Raw genomic sequence first — 15,425 nt, 5'->3', positions numbered from 1 at the left:
GGGTCCAAGATTATCTTCTGTGTCTGTGTTAATTGGTTTCCCTCTTCTTTGTTGAAGAGGGTCTTTGCAATCCTTCTGCCTCGTCCGCCATCTTGCCGGAAGCCTTCCTTTGGTGGTTTTTGGTGGTACTGTGGTTAAGGCACTGGGCTGGTAACCAAAGGGTCTATAGTTCAAAAACACCAGCTGTTCCACAGAAGAAAGATGAGACAGTCTGCTTCTGTAAAGGTTTACAGCCTTGGAAACCGTATGGAGGTCACTATGAGATGGAATCAGCTCGATGGCAGTGGGTTTGGTTTTTTTGGATTGATTAACTTTTATTTGGCTGTTATTCAGCTATGTGACCTAGGTTGAATCTCCTAATGGTTCTTCACCTCTGTTTTATATACTAAATGAGGATTTCAGATTATAGAACCTGTAAGGTCCTTTTTTGGCTATTAAATGAAAAGCCAAACATACAATACATAGATTACTACTCATTTAGTACAAGGAAAATAGCTTTTTCAAAAAGGATTGAGTAATAGACCAAATAATGTTTCCAGCAATAGGGTAAGACTAGATCTCAAAGAAACTCTTCCAGATAAAAATACTGGATTAAAAAAAAATATTTTAAATGCACTGCTCAGCTCACTGGACAGAAACAGAATTACCCAGTGGCCAGAACAATAAGAAAACATGAATCTACAGAGGTCAGTAAGATCTAGAGCTGGAACTTGACTGGAAGTAAATGATGGGTTAGCACCTAGGTGTTAGAGCATGGCAGAACTCCACATAATGCTGGAGTCCCAAAGAATTTAAAGGATAAACAAAATAAACTTCTGTCCTGCTCTAGGTAGAGAAAGTGAAAAGCATTTCCCCTGCCAGTTTCTAATCATTAATACAAGCCTGCACTTACACATTTGGAACCTATATTAACCCCACCTCTGTTGTCAAAAATCTTTGAATTCAAAATTCAGTTTAAAGTGGTTGCAGGTTGGCAGTTCAGCAAAGAACTTGGAAGAAGCAAATACAAAGCATCTCCAAATGAATGCACTTTAAACCCTGGCCTCAAACATTTCTACTGACAAAGCTCCAAGCCAGATGAGCTCACAATCACAAGTCACTAAATACAAGAGGCAACAAGTGATGATGAGAATGCACCATCAATGGAATGCCAAACCAAAAAAAAAAAAAAAAAATTAAAGCTGCAGAGATTACAGCTACTGGAAGTTATGAGTAACAAAACTAAAAGATCTGTATGAAATGTTAAAAGAGGGAACAGAAAGTGTGTTGAAGAAGGAAAAAAGAGAATGTCAAATATTTTAGGCAAATGTGAATACACATCAAATAATACTTATAAAAATGGAAAGAAGTGAATAGGTGGAAAATTTCCAGAACTGATTAAAAAGAAAAAAATCTCAGATTCAGGTATCCCAATAAATTTCAGGCAGGCTGAATAGAAGGAAATGCCCACTTAGCAGTATTATAGTTAAACTGTAGAACACTAAAGATGAAGACAAGATCTTGAGAGCAATAAGAAAAATTACATACAAAGGAATAACCATCAGACTAAATGTGAGCTTCTCAAAAGAGAAGTCAGAAACAGTGGAATGATTGCTTTAAAATGCTGAAATCAAAGTAAATGAGAGCTTTATGCCCTCAAATTTTTAAACCCAGAAAAACTATATTCTAAGAATAATAGCAAATTAAAGATATATTCAATATATATCAAATCCAGTTTCGAGATATACTATGTTAATAAATCTCAATATCATAAAAGATGTTCAACCTAATCCCCAATTTTTTTTGTTTGAAAATTCAATTCTAAAACCTATGAGAAAAGTGAAGTATCAGCCAAAATTTAACTGAAAAAGCAGCAGGCTAGATGATTTGCTCTTCTAGATGATAAGGCTTATTATAGAACAACAGTAATTCACAAACTTGCTATTGGTAAAAAATAGTCAAAAAGAACACTGGATAGAAAAGAGAATCCAGAAATAGACCTTTCATGTATGGAAAGCTATACAGGATACAGCATGTGCTGTAAACTATTGGGAAAATATGTCAGAAAACTGCTATTCATATGGAAAAATAAATATGGATTCCTGTATTACACCATACAAATAATTTCATTCTGGATGGCTTAAAATCATAATTGGGAAAGTTAAACTTTACAACTTCTAATGAAAATATAGGAGAAATATCATTATGACATTGGTTAACAAGACACAAAAATGCTAACATATAATTAAAAATATTGGTATATTAAACTTCAGAACCTCTACTTATCAAAGTATACCATAACATGAATACAAAGACAGCCATAAACTAAGAGAATATGTTTATAATACAGATAACCACAAAGCATTTGCACTTAGACTATATAAGAATCAATAAGGAAATGAAAATAATAGAGGAAAGTGCTGAACAAGCATTTCACAAAAAAGAAAACATGAATGATCAATAAACATCAAAAGTTGGTAAACCCTGGCAACCAAAGAAATACAAATCATTTAGCATTTCTCATGCAAGTGCACATACACATATTAAACAGCAGGGCAATTTCAAGTGATTTTAAGTGAGAATGTGAAGCATCAAGAACTGCCATACCTCATTGGTGGGAAAATAAATTGTTCTAGCCACTGTGAAAAAGACCCTGGTATTACTTTAAAAGTTGAATACATATATACCTCACCTCTATCAGAGATATATCCTTAGAGATTATTGCATATGTACCCAAGAGATATGTCAAAAAATATTCCCTGTAGTATTGTTCAGAATCACAAAAAAGATTAACCACCACCCAAATACTGATCAATATAAGTATGTTAATTTGTCACACATTAATGCAGTACAGTGTTACACAGCAATGAAAACACATCAACTATCGCTTCATTTATCTTTATTGTTAAATGTAATAATCAATGTTGACTAAAAGAAAGTCAAAGAGGAGCTATGAAAAGCTTAAATAGGCAAAAGCAAACAATATATTGTCTTACATATATGTCACAACACAAAAAGAATTCAGGATAGTGGTTTCCTCTCGGCAGGAGTGGACTGAGAAGGGAATGTGATGAGGGAGGACATTCGAGGGTCAGCAAAAGTACTGGTAATTTCCTGTTCTTAAAATAAGTGGTAAGTTCATTTCTATTTATTGTATTACTCTTTTATTGTGAATATACCTTAATATACTGTGCAATATACACACTATATTATAAAAATGGAACACTGGTGAATCTCACTCAGACCTTCATGTTCATTCTCTGTGCAAAGTCACGTTCAAAAAAGCACAGTCAAAACAGTACCCAAATAATATTTTTAAAATCAGAATTTAAAAAATATATGGCAGATTATTAAATAATTTGTAATTCCATTCACAAGACGTACCCTCCTCTCCTGCTGGCCATACAAAGGCCTAGATCAATGTTCTGAACATTTATATTCAGCTGCAGAACCAATGAAGCATTTTGAGGCCTTTAACCTTATTACAAGTCCCTGGGTGGTACAAATGGTCTAAATGCTCAACTAGCCAAAAAGTTGATGGTTCAAACCCACCCAGAGGCTCCTGGGAAGACAAACCTGATGATCTACTTCCAAAAGTTTACGGAGCACTTCCACTCTGCACATATGGAGTCACCATGAGTCAAAACTGACTCCAGGACAACTAACAACAACAAACTTACCATATTGATAAAGTTAAATAACTTCACACTGACGATAATGTGACAAATAATTTCATTCTCCTCAACTCGAGGGAAATTCAGCATTGTCTGACAATGGACTGGAAGCTCTTAGTCCCTGGAGAGTACTGACATCGCAGTTATCTCAGGGCCACAGGGTCTCTGCAGCAAGCCACTCCATATTCCATCCCATGGAAACTGCTCTAGGCATTTCCACCAGGATCAGCCTTATGCAGACTTTTTTTAAAAAAAAAAATACTTTTTTCTTTATTTAAATTTTCATTGTGATTTGGGTGAAAGTTTACAGAGCAAATTCACTTTCCCTACAGCAGCTCAAATACACTTTGTCTCATGACATTGACTACAATTTGCCACAATGCAACAGCTCCCCTCTTACTTCCTCCCCATAGTTACCTCTTCCTTGTGTCCTTCTCTCCCATGCACTGCTGCCGCCCCCCAGCTGTCTCCCTGTGCATACACAGCCCTTCTATTCTCCCATGATTGATCTCTCCAAGGAGTATATCTACCTAACGTAAATGTTCAGCTCATATGCCTGTCTTTTGTTTGGCTGAAAGCCACAGGAGTGGGTTCAATTCCAGACCTGAAGGGCAACTAGGAGCCATAGTCTCAAGGGTTCCATCAGGCTCCATCAGACCAGCAAACCTGGTCTTTATTTTATAATGATTTTGAGTTTTGTTCCACATTGTTCTCCTACTCTATCCAGGATCTCCTACAGAGATTCCTCTCCGAGTGGTTGACAGTGGTCGCCAAGCACCATCTAGTTCTTCTGGTCTCATAGTCGTATCCAAATCCGCTGAGGATCGCACGGTGTATCAGTCACCTGGACTAATTATTTCCATGTGTCTTTGGTTTTCTTCAGTCTTTTTTGCTCTCTATGAGGAGAGACCTATTGTTGCATCTAGATGACTATTTAGAAGCTTTTAAGATTCCAGTCTTTACTCGCCAAAGACTGTCCCTACCTTCTGCATACAATGTTTTGGGTAGTATGTTATGCCAATTGAACTTGATGTCCCCCATGACTATGGTCCCAAGCCCCAGGTCCAACTATTTGCTCCCTCTTGGGTAGCTGGCTGTGGCCACGAAGTAACTACAACCTTGCCCCTTGTCAGCTCTACTATATACCTGGGAATTCTTACAGAATACACAAATACACATTGTATGTAGAAATATTGTCTGCCAACCCTATACACGGTCTTGGGCACACTTTCCCCTGCATGTTGTTGTTGTTGTTGTTATGTGCCATCGAGTCGGACCCGACTCATAGTGACCCCTCCTTAGGTTTCCGAGGCAGTATCACTACGGAAGTAGATTGCCCCATCTTCCTGCCAAGGAGTGGCTGGTGGGTTTGAACCACCAGCCTTCTGGTTAGCAGACAAGTGCCTTAGGCACTACACTACCAGAGCTCCTTCCCCTGCATGTTGTTGTTGTTGTTATATGTCGTCGAGTCAAACCCGACTCATAGCGACCCCTCCTTGGGTTTCCGAGGCAGTATCACTAAGGAAGTAGGATTGCCCAACCTTCCTTCCAAGGAGTGGCTGGTGGGTTTGAACCACCAGCTGTCTGGTTAGCAGGCAAGTGTCTTAGCCACTATGCTACCAGAGCTCCATAGACATGCCTAATAATTTAGCCTGTTCACACATCTATCCACCCATATATCCATGTTTGCCTTCACTGACAACGCAGTGCAAAAGCGTTCATCTTTGTTGTCTGTCTCCCATGCTTATGCAGACTTTTATCAGTCACTCTATACTCAGTGTTACTATCTCTTCAAAGCTGCTAGAAGGCAACTCACAGCAGGATCTCTTTTGATCTTTCTAATAATCACCACAGCCATTTCATAGTATTCATTTGCCAAAAGAGATAAACTGACATCATACTAGGTGGTGTGACCAACCCCTCCCTACCCTACCCTAAGATGAGACATAAGACTAAGGTTCACCATTGCATGCTGGCAGGGTCTCAGTTTTGAGATCCAAGGAGACTTCGTAAATATGCCAATGAGAGGTTAATTCTTCAGTGATTTACTTTTTAGCATAAGCAGCCTGCCTGTTCTGTTTCTTTAAAGCAGCTGATGCTGCCCCTGATTCTGGCATCCTAGTGCACAAATACAGCAATGAAATGCAGTTTGGGAGATAATCCTTGCTTTCCCTAGCATTCCTTTTTGGCTTTACAGATATTAGAGCCTTTCAATATCAAAGAGGTCTGCTCCTTCTCCAATCTCCCCAATTATCTTAGTTTCACCAACTGCTATTCTCTGCATCTTCTCAAGCTTCTTCTTTTCTTTCCTCAACTTTATGATAAAGGCCCGCAAAACCCCATGTGAGACTTCACTGATCTAAGTGACAGGACAAGCTGGCACTGTTGGCTTGGGATATGTTGTTGGGAGGACAAAAGAGGATAGGACTGATCCAGGATCTGCAAGCTGCTTCCAGGCCTGAAGCTGACCACAGTCCTGACAAACACCCCATTCCGCCAGACAAGTAGGAGGCCAGAGAACATAACATCCTTGATGGAAGAATCAGAGCATCCTTGATGGAGCCCAGATTCCAACGGTAACATCTATAATGTCTGGAGCTTAGGGCATTGGCATTTTAGCATCTTGTTGCTGCCCAAGATCTGCTTTGTATGTAAGTTTACCCCATAATAGATCTTTCTAGGTTATCTAGTGCTGCATAACAAAAATATCACACACAAGTGGAAGGCTTTAACAAACAGAAATTTTCTCACAGCTTAGGAGACTATTAGTCTGTTTTCAAGGTGTCATCTGTAGAGAAAGGGCTTTCTTTATCAGCAGGTGAAGGTCCTTGTCTCCTTTCAACACCATGTGTCTTGGCATCAATCTTACCCCAGGTCTATGACAGGACATGCTCTACTCCTCCTTCTTCTTTCTTGGTGGCCTGAGGTCCCTCCTTCTCTGCTCTCTTCTCTCTCCTTTTATGTCTTGTAAGATAAAAGGTAATCAGGCCATACCCCAGGGAACCTCACATCTAGGGTTATGACCTGAGTAAGGGTGTTTCATCCCACCCTATTCCTGCCTCATTAACATAACAAAAATAATCTAATCTTCATTAATATAACCTAATCCTGCCTTACTAACACACAGAGATCAGGATTTCCAACATATCACAAATGGAGGATAATCACATCAGATCACATCCTGGGGGATGATTACATCATTATAAAACTGCCAACTATATCATTACATGGGAGCTCTGGTAGAGTAGTGCCTAAGGCACTTGACTGCTAATCAGAAGGCTGGCGATTCAAACCCACCCAGCCACTCCTCGGAAGGAAGATGGGGCAATCTACTTCCATAGTGATACTGCCTCAGAAACCCAAGGAGGGGTTGCTATGAGTTGGGTCCAACTCCACGGCACATAACAACAACAGTATCATTACATAACCACCAAACCACTGAAAATCATGGCCTAGCCAAGTTGACACATATTTTGGGGGGATACGATTCAATACATGACAAATCTTAGACTGCTTATTCATTCCGGATTAGTCTGTCCCTACCTTCTGCATATAATGGACACTTTCGGATTCTCCCAGGGAACTCCTCCTCCCACTGCCACCACTTGACATATGTGATGAGAAGGTGTCCCTCAGAACAGAGTAAGTGTGTGTGAGTCCCCAGTCCCAAAAATGACTGGGGAAGGGAGAGAACCAGTGTGGTGTTTGGTCACTTGACAGTGATTTTGTGTGTCCTGTGTCTGAGAAGAGTGAGAGCCTTTCAATACCTGGGCTCCAAACTCAAAGCTGATCTAGCGTCTGAGTGGAGCAAGGATTAATGGTGGTCGCTGGCTGCCAGGTTGGGAAGGGCTAACGATCAAGACAAGTTTTTTGTTTGTTTGTTTGTTTGTTTGTTTTTAAAAAAAGACAAGTTAAAATTGTGTCAGGACATTTAGACAGGTTAAAAAAAAAAACGACTTCAAAATATCAGAGTTATTTGAGAAAGTGACCAATTTTCCTTTCTATTTCAGGACTGGCAACACACCTCCACAGGACAGTGGAAAAGATGTAAATGGAATAAAAGTATCACCACTCCAATCTTGTGTTTAATATGTAAGCATGGGTATATGATACCACTCTACCACACTTCTGCCCTTTCTCCCAAGCTCTAAGTTGGATTTGACTTTCTATAGATCAATTTTTCCAATATCTGTAGCATCTTTTCAGACTGACCTCCTTGTAACTTTGATTCTATAGGCTCTGTGTCTGAAAATGTGGTGCCAACTCTTCTCAATCACTTCCATTTTGGGGATTAAAGCTGAGGATCTGCCCAGGAAAAATACTACTAACTGACCTGAGAGTCAGGCCATAATCCCTTAGGTGTAGACTACAGTAAACAGGATGCCAGGATCCATTCCACAAAAACAACCTGAGGCACTAAAGAAAATGTGGTAAGGGCTAATAACAACATCTGCTTTCTCTCATAAAGTGAAAAAGGGGGAATATTATTGTTTAATACTGTTTTCATGAATAATTCTTGGAAATTTAAAAATGAAGTGTTAAAGATGTATTTCAAGAAAGATACAAGGAGGTTTTGAAACAATAAGGAGCCCCGAGTGGTGCAAATGGTTAATGCACTCGGCTGCTAATGGAAAGTTTACAAGTTCAAGTCCACCCAGTGGCACATCAGAAGAGACACCTGATGACCTATTTCTGAAAAGTTGGTCATTAAAAACCTTATGGAGCACAGTTCTACCCTGAATAGACGAGGTCATCATGAGTCAGAGTCATATAAATGGCAACTGGCTTTTTTTTTTTTAAAAAAAAAAAAAAAAGCTATACAAATATGTTGACATGGATTTTATATTTTAGTCCCAAAATAAAATAAAGTCCCAAAATAAAATAAAATCTATTTCCACACTGACCAGTAAGCCCCCCCAAAATGAAGAAATGCTGGACTCACATTGGTGACATATTCGATATCCTTCCAAAGGATGCACTCCCTGGGGAAATCAGCCAAGTCTAAGAAGTGATCCACCACCACTTGGCCGATTAAGTCATGGCGAGAGAACCTGTCGAAGTCATACACTGAGAAGTGAAGCTTACGTACTGCAAGGTCGTTGTAGGGAACCGGAAATAAAAATACTTCATCAAACACTGGGTTCAGGGTCTTTCTGTGAACTTTAGTCTGATGTTTGGTTTTACGATCTGGAAGCAAATAGATCTTGACGTAAGGATCTGAGGTCCCAGAGAAGTCCTTGGCAGGCAAATTGACAGCTTTGTGAATCTTCACGATGAGCTGTTCTAAGTCGCAGTCATATTTTAAAATGAAGTTCAGTTTCCCACAGGCTTTGCTGTTACTCCTCCTCCCATCATCATTATCCACTGACCTCTGCTTATATAATTCTGGTTTGATTCGACCAATTCCAGTCAACTGTTCCTGTTTTTGAAGCTGCTGGATGTTGAAGTCTGGGTTTGACAGGTTTAGTTGTCTTCGGATTGAATTATGCCTTGAGTGAAGAGTAAGAGAGAACAAAGTTATAACCTCATTAGCTATGGGTCTTTCAGAAACTTGTGACTGGGATGTAGGTAAACTGTTACATTCTGCTAAAAGCTTAGATCTGCAGGATTTTTTTTTTCTCCCCCTTTGGCTTAAATTCAAAATGCTCATCAATGTGAGTAAGCTGCTTCCTAAAGCTTGAGGCTCAAAACTGAGGGTTGATATCAGGAAATGAACATACTAACATGTGACCTTGGCACTTTAAAGGTTTAATACACTTTTTTAAACTGTCGAATAGCCAGTAAAGAAGCTTCTTTGGCTAGTGGAATGTAAAGATATCCACAGACTAGCTTTAAAAATATAATTATTCACCTTTACACATAGTACCATCCTGAGATTGATCTAGCTAGCTAAGCGTTGTCTTAAGAAGAATATATCATTCTCTAAGTTACATGGGCTTTCCTGTCACTACCTTATAGCTTTATAAACAAAAGGAGCTTAAAATATAGAGACACTAAAATTACAGATTTGTCAGTGAGAAATTAAAATCTTACAGCTTTATAGGGATATAAATTCTTCCTGGCCCAAATCCAATCATTTCTTCATAAGAACACATGCTCGCGTGTGAATGTATGTGACTGGGCTGTGTCTGCCAGTAGTGGATTGTGCTACTGTGACAGGTACAAGTGACAGCTCTGTGATTGTGCTGTTGTACCACATGGGTGATTAGTGATCAAGAGGGACAGTTTATTTCTGAAATAAACACTAAAGGGCATGACAATTAAAAGTGAGCTACTATAAATGCATATAAGGATTCAATTAAAGAAGGTTGGACACTGATATTTGCAAATTTAATATTCGTTAACAAAGTCTCCACCATCTGTCAATTTGCTGTGCTGTGGTGACCTGGGTATTGCTATGATGTTGGAAGCTATGCCTCTAGTATTTCAAATACCAGTAGGGTCACCCATGGCAGACAGGTTTCTACAGAGCTTCTAGCCTAAGACAGACTAAAAAGAAAGGCCTAGAGGTCTACTTCCAACATTTAGCCAATGACAAGATTATGGATCATAACAGAACACTGTCTGACTTGCTTGCTTAGGTCACATCATCAGAAGGGATCAATAACTGGAGGAGGACATAATGTTTGGTGAAATACAGGGCCACCAAGGCAGAGAGATATTTAATGAGGTTGACTGGCACAATAGCCAAAACGACAGATTGAAACATGCTGGGGACTGTGAGAATGATGCAGGCCTGGGCAATGTTTTGTTCTGATGTATATAAGGTCACCACAAGTCAGAGCTGATTCAACACAAGCTATCTCTTTATTTAGCCATCCTTTCATCCATCCATCCATCCATCCATCCATCCATAATCCATCTACTTACCTATCTATCTACCTATCTAACAAAGTCTACTTTCAGCCAATAACCTTATTGGTTTAGGTTAGAAGTCTCTTTAAAAACTATATTATCTGCATGGGTCTTCACAAGTTGTGAGAAGTAGTCATCACAGGCAAGGTTGTTTTTAAGGGTTTTTATGTTTGTTTTTAGCTCAGAGTTCAGGCATTACATTGTATTGCCTGAAGTTGCTCAATAACCTTAATTAAAATTGCCTTTCCACCAGAAAGTGAAAGGGAACAGCCGGACTGTCTCTAAGGGGTTGGTAAATACTTGGAGAGGCAGAGTAAACATTGGAATATGTCCTTCTTTTCTTAATACTTCTTTGTGAAATAAAGATGTAAAAATGGTATTAATAAACTCAAAAATATGTTCCAAATTATTGTCCCTTTCATCACAGATGCTGTCATATTCCTTCTTGCTAAAATACCTTCCCTCCTGATCACTAACCATCCATGTGGTACAACAAAGGCACAATCACAGAGCTGCCACCTGAACCTGTCACAGCAACAAAATCCACAGCAAGCAAACACATTCCAGGCACATGCATTCTCACATGAGCAAAAATCATGAGGCCTGAAAGTGGTTGTAAGATTTTAATTTCTTACTGACAAATCTATAATCTTACTTTCTTTAGGTTTTAAGATTTGTGATGGAGGATAGAAAAGGAAGAGGCAGGGGATGCTGTGAAAGTGCCTAAAATTGGTTTTCTGTGCTATGACCCTGTCAGGACATTACCTTATCCAGAACATGAACCTTTGTCATTAGAGAATAGAGCTTTAATCTCAGCAGGGGCTCTGGGGACAGAAAGGACTGGAAGGTAGCAGCAAGTATCCAACCCTATGCAGAGGCCATAAGGGGCTGGTACCAGCTCTGTCTACCTCTGCTATTGCTTTATCTCTCCAGGCTGAATTTTAAAAAGGGTCATAGTTTGGTCCTTAGTTAGTTCCTACCTGTTACAAGTCATTCTAGCTACTGTCTACTTAGTGGTGCTGTTTAAATAATAAAAGCACACTCTCAATCCTGCTGGATGCACTCTCAAGGCTAGTCTGTGATGGAATAAGGATCATGCATCTATACACTCAGCCTCATCCCCTACCCTGACGCTTGACCCTCCAGTTTTCTCCCATGGTGGCCACCAAGTAGACTCTGCATGTCAACTTACCTGCTTTCTGAGTAATGGCTTTAGATTCATCACAGCAATACTTTGCCTTAACCTTTGTCTATAAAACTAAACCTGCTTATGATTTTTTTTCATTGTAGTGAAAATATACACACTAAAACATTCACCAATTCAACAATTTCTACTAGTAAAATTCAGTGATACTGATTTCATTCTTCAGGTTGTGCAATCATTATCACTATCCTTTTAACTTATTCTACTTCCACTAACATAAACTAAATGTCCCCTAAGCAAAAACTCTCTTTTCTCCTCTCTCTCATCTCTGCAATGATCTCTGGTTTTTATAAATATATCTCATATAAATGAGATCATATAGCATTTGTTCTTTTGCAACTGATTTATTTCACTTAACATTGTCTTCAAGGTTCATTCATGTTGTGGCATGCATGTGGACTTCATTTCTCTTTATGGTTGAGTAATATTCTATTGTATATATATATATACACCACATTTTGTTTATCCATTGCAGTATAGTAAGTTACTTAGTGTGGCTTTTCTAGCCATAAGTCTTTGTAAACTCTGTGGTGGAATTTGCTGTGAGCAACTGAGGAGCTCCTAATTGTAAAAGTTATCCACCTGGGATATTTCTGTTGGGCGCAACACAAAGCAATGTTCTGGGAGGTTCCTGCTCTCTCTGAGGTGCTTAGAATTCTGATGTTATGACTGGCTAGTTTGGCCACTCTGCCAGGCTCATAAGGAGGCCTCCTAGAGGCAGAAGAAGTCTCTCTCTGACTGCTGGTTGTGGAAGACGTGATGCTGAGACACGCACTCCTGAAAAAGACACGCGCTGCTGGGAAAGAGATGCAAGAGACACGCATTGCTGAGTGAGACACTAATAGGCCTTGGGTTACGGATAGTGATTCTGTCTTCCTCTTGTGGGTCAGGACATGTGGCCTCCTTGTCTTTTTTGCATCCATTCATCTGCTAATGGACAATTCTGTTGTTTCTATTTTTTGACTATTGTGAAAAGTGCTGCAGTGAACATTGGTGTACAGTTGCCTAAGTAAGTTACAGTTTTAACTTAAAAGACATGGATTTGGCTGCTTAGTAATGAAATGTATTCTATTTTACATGTACAGTTTCTCGGACATGAAATCTGAAGAGAATCATAGTGCTACCTGCTTCATTTTGTCCTAATTACAATGTACTGCCAACAGGCAGAGGGGCTGGGGTAGGGAAGGCATCAAGGAGGGGTTTGTACTTTAAAGTCCAAAATAAGATCCCTCAGAGTCAAAATGCATAGGAAACCCCATTTCAAAGTTCTAATATAGCCCCAAGATTCCCTTTGTAAATCACACACAGATAGGAATACCATTATCTACCCCAATGTAGAAGCTACTATTAGCTTCATTCCCAATACTTTCTTCACAATCAGAATGACACTTGCTATTGGAAAAACACAGTTGAAACTATCTGTAAAGCAGTGGCTTTAAAGCAGATAGCAAAGACTGTAACAGAGCCTGATAGCTTCTCACTCCCTGGGGCTCCCTTTGAATTGCTTTCAATTTCCTTTCAGGAGAGAGCTAAAGATTATTGGCGCTCAGGGTAGAATAGACAAGCCCAGTGCAGTTAGAGAACCAGGGTAACTCACAACTTCCCTACACAACCTCTGGAACTCTCTGGGCTGAGAAATGAGAAAGAGCAGGTGGGCTGCTCCAGGAACATAAAACAAAGACATGGTGGAGGAAATGGGAAATCAATATTCCATAGATCTCATAGGATACACAAATGGAGGCAACAAATAAAAAACACCACAAGTCAAAAGAAAGAAGAAAGATACCTGAGTTCCCTCAACACACACTGCAGATGAGGTGGTTCTAAATGGTCATGGAGGTGGTCCTTGAGTACAGTCAACTAGTGGCTCCCAAGGGTGGTTGTTGTTGTTGGGTGCCGTCGAGTCAGCCCCAACTCATAGAGACCCCATCGTGGGTTGCCGAAGCAGTATCACTACAGAAGTAGATTGCCCCATCTTCCTTCCAAGGAGCGGCTGGTGGGTTTGAACTGCCAGCCTTCTGGTTAGCAGTCAAGTGCTTTAGGCACTATGCTACCAGAGCTCCTTAGGGTAAAGGTCTAGAATTTTAATGCCACTGACATTTAAATGAGTATGGTGAGGCAGGATTCTTGTCTGAAGCAGACAGTCCTCTGAAGAAGTCTGAGGAGTGCTGTATCTTAGGGTTCACAGAACTTAGTATACACAAGGAATGGAAAGAGGAGGTGGGTCATAAGGACTAGGAATGAGAAGGAAAGCTGAGAGGTGAGTGTTCTTTATAAAGTTACACCCTAAGTGAATTTTCATCTTGGCTCTCAGTCTCTAGCAGGATGGCATCTTTGCAAACTATGCTTTCAGAACCAATCTAACTTCTCTGGGTTCAAGTCAAGGCTGGGAGGTATGGAAACAGGATGCTCTTTCCCTTCTTGGACACTCCACTGGTGATAGGGAAAAGAGAATTGGGCTGTCCTGAACCTTAGAGAGACACAGAAGAAGGGGAAGGTGAAGTCCCAGATGGGGACAGACCTAATTACCTGACTACAAAGTCAGGAGGAAACGGGAATCTGGTGTTTTCTTGGCCTGGGATTCAGGTACTTACAGGATGAGTGAGACAATAGATTTTGTATACTTTCCCAACTAGACTGTGGACTTGTTCAGGGCAGAGCTATATCTTATTTTTCTCTTTATTTCCAGCTCCTAACACAGGACTTGGCACACAGCAGCTGCTGAGTACACATGTTTAGAGTATACATGTAACTGTCATGAACATTACGTTGTTGTCGCTATTAGTTGCCTTTGAATTGATTCTGATTCATGGTAATCCCATGTGTACAGAGTAGAACTGCTCCATATGGTTTTCAAGACTATGAACTTTCAGAAGCAGATGGCTAGGCCTGTTCTCTGAGGTGTCTTGTCGTGGGTGAGTTTGAAATGCCAACCTTTTGGCTAGTAGTCAACCACTTAATACTTTGTACCACCAAGGGAGTCCTTATGAACGTAACAGCTTCCAATAATTAGACCCCAGCAAAGAAAATCGAGAGTCCTTTGGTGGTGCAAGTGGTAATGTACTAGGCTGCCAACCAAAGGCTGGAGATTAGAGTTTATGCAGAGGTACCTCAGAAGAAAGGCCTGGTGATCTACTTCTGAAAAATCAGTAACTAAAAACCCAATGGAGCATTGCTCTGTTCTGACACACATGGGATCACCGTGAGTCAGAATCAACTCAACAGTAACTAGAAAAGAGAAAAATACACAATTACAACCAGTTTCAAGGCCTCAAACAAGTCAAGAGGGGTTCAGACCATTTCCATTTTTGAAGCTATTTACTAAAATCTGAAGAAATATCTAAAAGAGAGATTTTAAAATTGTTACATTTAAAATATGTACATTTAACCAATGTTTTCAACACAAAAAAAAATAATATAGCTTAATAGAACTTTGCCATTCATAGAGTAATTACAACATTTAATCCTGGTGTACTTACTACTGGAGTTGTGGTTGTTAATGGGACCCAAATTTAAAGTGTGATGGTTGTCGTCTTCTCTGAATCCTGACATTGCATTTCTGTGATTCTATGGATTGTTTCGGTCATTGGTGTTCAAATGAACACCAATGACTGAAAGCCAGATGAATTATGGGAAGATATCAAGAACATTATCCATGAAGAAAGCAAGAGATCACTAAAAAGACAAGAAAAGAAGAGAAGACCAAAGTGGAT

The 15,425-nt window shown here is 39.7% G+C and overlaps 1 protein-coding gene across 1 annotated transcript in view; it reads right to left on the bottom strand.

The window, feature by feature from the left end:
- Positions 1 to 15,425, bottom strand: part of SYT9 (synaptotagmin 9) — a 213,628-nt gene that overhangs the window by 93,486 nt on the left and 104,717 nt on the right. Inside the window, exon 3 of the mRNA XM_007956590.2 lies at positions 8,596 to 9,142. Within this exon, the coding sequence (XP_007954781.1) occupies positions 8,596 to 9,142 (547 nt within the window). The remainder of the gene's footprint in view (positions 1 to 8,595; positions 9,143 to 15,425) is intronic.

The sequence above is a fragment of the Orycteropus afer genome, unplaced genomic scaffold (genome assembly GCF_000298275.1).
Source record: "Orycteropus afer afer isolate SDZICR_OR568_19922 unplaced genomic scaffold, OryAfe1.0 scaffold00014, whole genome shotgun sequence".
NCBI lineage: Eukaryota > Metazoa > Chordata > Mammalia > Tubulidentata > Orycteropodidae > Orycteropus > Orycteropus afer.
This window is presented reverse-complemented; position numbering and strand designations above follow the sequence as displayed.